The sequence below is a fragment of the Austrofundulus limnaeus genome, unplaced genomic scaffold (genome assembly GCF_001266775.1).
Source record: "Austrofundulus limnaeus strain Quisiro unplaced genomic scaffold, Austrofundulus_limnaeus-1.0 Scaffold100, whole genome shotgun sequence".
NCBI classification, from domain to species: Eukaryota; Metazoa; Chordata; class Actinopteri; order Cyprinodontiformes; family Rivulidae; genus Austrofundulus; species Austrofundulus limnaeus.
In genome coordinates, this window is record NW_013952502.1 from 834,034 (window position 1) to 838,272 (window position 4,239).

The following is a 4,239-nucleotide window of genomic DNA, read 5'->3' on the forward strand; positions in this document are numbered from 1 at the left end:
GACCAGATTACTTCAATAGCCAAAGATATGCTGCCCTGAACGAAAGAAATGAGCCTTTAATATTTTAGAAATCAGTTTTGCACATTTCATAATTTGTCAGTTCAGGTCACATTAAAATCAGGTCCTTTAGATGAAAAAAAATCTGAAATTTGTCACAAGCAATTAACATATGAAACTCCTTCTATTTGTCACGTTGATTTGTACTTTTTAGTTTTTTGTAGACGTAATTACAGGGCAAATTAACAGCTTTCAAAGGAAAAAGGAAAAGGAGGTTTTAAAGGTCCCGTTCCTCCCGGGGAGCCTTGCTCATTTTCTCTCCCCTCAGATGTGATGAAAAGGAGCGATAAATCTGCAGAGGCCAGTGGGAAATGGCCCCATATTTCACCGCAGCTTTAATAGAAATATTCATGCTGGTGTCCTTAATGAAATTAAACTCGTGCAGGGGCGGACGGGACGGGGGGATGAAAGGGGGGCCAAGCCCAGGTCTGTGTAGCTCAGCCCAGCTGTTAGAACAATCATGTTTAAAGCTGCCAAAGTAGTTTTTACTTTAATATTAGCATTCACTTTATAATAAACATATCTGTGATTATTTATACTTATTATTTTAACTGAATGAACAAGTAGAAATAAAGTCATTCCATGGGGGGTTTAGACTAAAATCACCAAATGACTGAGTTAGCGGTTTTGATCGAAAATTAATAAATAATTATAAACTCACTAAAAACTTTTGCTCAGGATTCCTCACAGCAGAATTTGACTCAGTATAGGCCCACATTAAGTTACCAACCATTTACGTGGTGAAGCAGCCTTCTTGAGATGAATTGACACCAAATATCAAGGTATTGGTCCAGTCTGAGTAAATCTGGAATATTAGGAATGACTTTCAGCGACCACAACACATTTACTGTAGCTCACTTTCTGTAAAACAGACAGTTTTATAACTCTTCTTGCATTGTCTTAGTTCAGTCGGCTGTGCTGGTCATCTTAAATTATATTGACTCCAAAAGTTAATCACTTGTAGAAATACAACCGTTTACTGTTTCCTGAAGGTTTCATTAAAATCCATTCATTGGTTCATCAGATATTTTGCTAACAGTCAAATAGAGTTGACTGGTATGTTTTTCAATGAAGATCTTGCACAATCTTACAGTGCTCAGAGTATGTGTTGGTGATCACTGTCAACTTTCACCACAGCAACTACTAATAGCTGCAAAACAACAGAGTTAAAACCATTTTTTTAAGATCAGAAGAATCACGTTGACTCTAAAGTTTAATCAGTTGTAGATTTACATCTAATTATTACTTTCTGCTTCATACAATTTTCTTAAATATTCTGCTAACAGACAGCAAACACAAGATTTCCCGCCTGCGCCTGTCTTTGGCGGGCGATCACAAACGCACAGATGAACCAAGCCCCCCTACCCCCACCCCCCACCGTCATGCAACCCTCCATCGTCCCAGCCGCAACAATCTCCCAGTTATCATTCTGTAATTGGCCATGATCATCGAGGGCCACAATTAAACGGCGATCCGTTAGCAGAGATCTCCCCGCTGACTTGTTGATTTCCCCCGAGCAAATAAACGTCCCGCAGGAGCTCGCGCCCGCTGATGAATCGACAAAAACCAATCAGCTTTATTGGTAGACAGGTTAAGGGCAGCGGGGTGTCAATAATTCTCGTTCTGACCTCCTCTTCCATTAAGTTTAAGTGGCTGATTAGACCGAATTCATCCGGAGCCACGAGGCCTGTTATACAGCTGTGTCTTCATCACACTTTGACGCGTTCAGTTAAGGGACTTTGCTTTTCCTGCTGCAGACACTTTTGTTGAAATTCCATTTTATTTTGTTCAAATATCAGTATTTGATTCCATGTTGTGCTATATAATTACTTCATGGAGGTCTTTTAGATCAGTGTCACCTTCAGGTTGAGGCAGAAGGAGGGCTTTTACTTCTATTTCCCCGTTGGCATATTTGGCGCAAAATCTGGCGTCTTTTTTTTTTTAACCATTTGACCTGAAATGTCTTCTTGAAACTGAGTTTTGTTTTATCCAACGTGCCCTGAACGCCTCTTATAATACCATGATTGGAATTATTTTTCAGGTTTTACTTCACAAAATTAACTCAGAAGATTCAACCAGAGGGCAAGAAAAAAAAACTAACAATTTTATAAAAAAAATAGTTTACATTTCAAAGTAAATCAAATCTATATATATTTTGTTTAAGTTCCAAGCATCTGTGAAGCAAAAGATTGTTTTGAAACATAATTTGGAAACTTGCACTAAAGAAAAACATTGGAAAAAAATCTGTCCAGATATAAACTTACCTTTTCTGATTTTTTTCCCCCTGTTTTGATTTATTTTATCAAAACATGTTTGGACTGTGCCAGCTTTATGCTTCAGCACAGTTCAAGCTGTCCTATCCTTTCTTTGTGGTGATCTAAAAGTTTTAAAATGTTCTTACTGTTTTAGATCATTAATTATTATTTACACACCTGCCTTGTTTTGAGCTCATGCTTTTATTTTGTTCATATTTTCCTGATATAAAGATTTTTTAATGTTTTAGGTATTTTAATAATATGTCAACGATTGTGTGTTTTGTTTCAGTTAAAACCCTTTAAATTCCACTTTGGTGGTGCGACAATAAAGATATTCATTCATTCATGCACGTGGGAGGCGTTGTCGACTCCGCTGCGCGCTCACACACCTCCCTCCCCTCTCCTCCACAGATTGGCTGCACCAATCGCCTCCATCTGACTGGGATTAGTAGTGAAAATGTGCTCCTCTCTCACACTCCGGATCATCTCATAACTTTTGAAAGGTGGCAAAACGGCGCTGACTTCTCCTCCGGTTTTTGTGGGCCTCAGAGGTGGCAAGGACGCGCACCGCACGGGGACCAATGGAGAAATCCAAAAACTTTCGCATTGACGCGCTTTTAGCAGTCGACACACCCAAGGCGCAGACTTCACCGCTGGCTCTGGTGACTTCCCTGTCCTCCTCTTCCTCCTCCTCCGCCTCCTCTTCCTCCTCCATCCCGTCCACGGGCAACGGAGGAGCTCCGGAGCTGAGCGCCTGCAGCGCCGAGTCTTTACGCGCCGAGACGCCGTCCCCGCCGAGGATCTCCGCGTGCGGCTTGATCCCCAAACCGGGTTTCTTGAGCAGCCCGCACGGCATGGTGGGACTGCACCCGCAGAGCACTGCCGGGATCCCCGCGCAGGCTCTCTACGGCCACCCCATGTACACCTACTCGGCCGCTGCGCTCACGGGCCAGCATCCTGCCCTGTCCTACTCCTACCCGCACGGCTCGCATCACCCCCACACTGACCCCATTAAACTGACGGCCAGCCCCTTCCAGCTGGACCACTGGCTGAGAGTTTCCACAGCCGGGATGATGCTTCCAAAAATGTCCGACTTTAACTGTGAGTATCCTGTTCACCATCAAATTATGCCATTTATTTGCAAATCATGGTTGGTCATATAACGGAAGCCTGATTTATTACTCAAAGCTTTTTTAAGCAGCTTTGAGGCCTGCACGCCTCCATACAGCATCATGTTATCCAAAATATTTCCTTTTCTTATAACGCCTGGAGCGCGTTTCCCATCAGATTTTCTCGTGTGGCTGCAGAGGCCGTCATACAGTGGTGGTTTTTGTGAGAGGAACTAAAATGGACAGATAATGGACAGTGGGGGAAAGTGGCAGAGGAGTGTGAAAGCCACAGCCGACATGCGATTTGCTCAGCAGAGACTGCGCGTTTTGTTTCTGCTCGTTTTGACAGCTTTGTTCAAAACGATGAAGGAAAACAAGCTTTTCTGTGTGGACTATATTCTGATGGGTGGCTTTTTTTTTTTACAGGAAAAGTCTAAATAGTTAAGCATTTTTTGTACCAAAATCTGCTTCAACATCTATTCAAACATATTTCAAATCCTTTTTTCCCCCCAAGAGAATTTAAAGCAAAACTGATAATCAAGAGCTTTCAGGCCATTAGAACTCATCATTTTGTTCTTGCAGCCCAGGCGCAGTCAAACTTGCTTGGAAAGTGCAGAAGACCCAGAACTGCGTTCACAAGTCAGCAGCTGCTGGAACTGGAGCATCAGTTCAAACTCAACAAGTACCTGTCCAGACCCAAGCGCTTTGAGGTGGCCACGTCTCTCATGCTGACAGAAACCCAGGTAACTCAGGTTCTAGTATTCAAACAAGTGTAAACTTATTTTTTCTTAAATTGTGACTTAGAGCATATATATATA

General features: G+C 42.3%; 1 protein-coding gene across 1 annotated transcript in view; it reads left to right on the plus strand.

Annotated features, from left to right (window-relative positions):
• The first annotated feature begins 2,776 nt into the window (after positions 1–2,776).
• mnx1 (motor neuron and pancreas homeobox 1) overlaps positions 2,777–4,239 on the plus strand; it is a 3,328-nt gene continuing 1,865 nt past the window's right edge. Inside the window, exons 1-2 of the mRNA XM_014013345.1 lie at positions 2,777–3,413; positions 4,004–4,164. Coding sequence (XP_013868799.1) covers positions 2,894–3,413; positions 4,004–4,164 — 681 coding nt within the window. The 5' untranslated portion in view covers positions 2,777–2,893. The remainder of the gene's footprint in view (positions 3,414–4,003; positions 4,165–4,239) is intronic.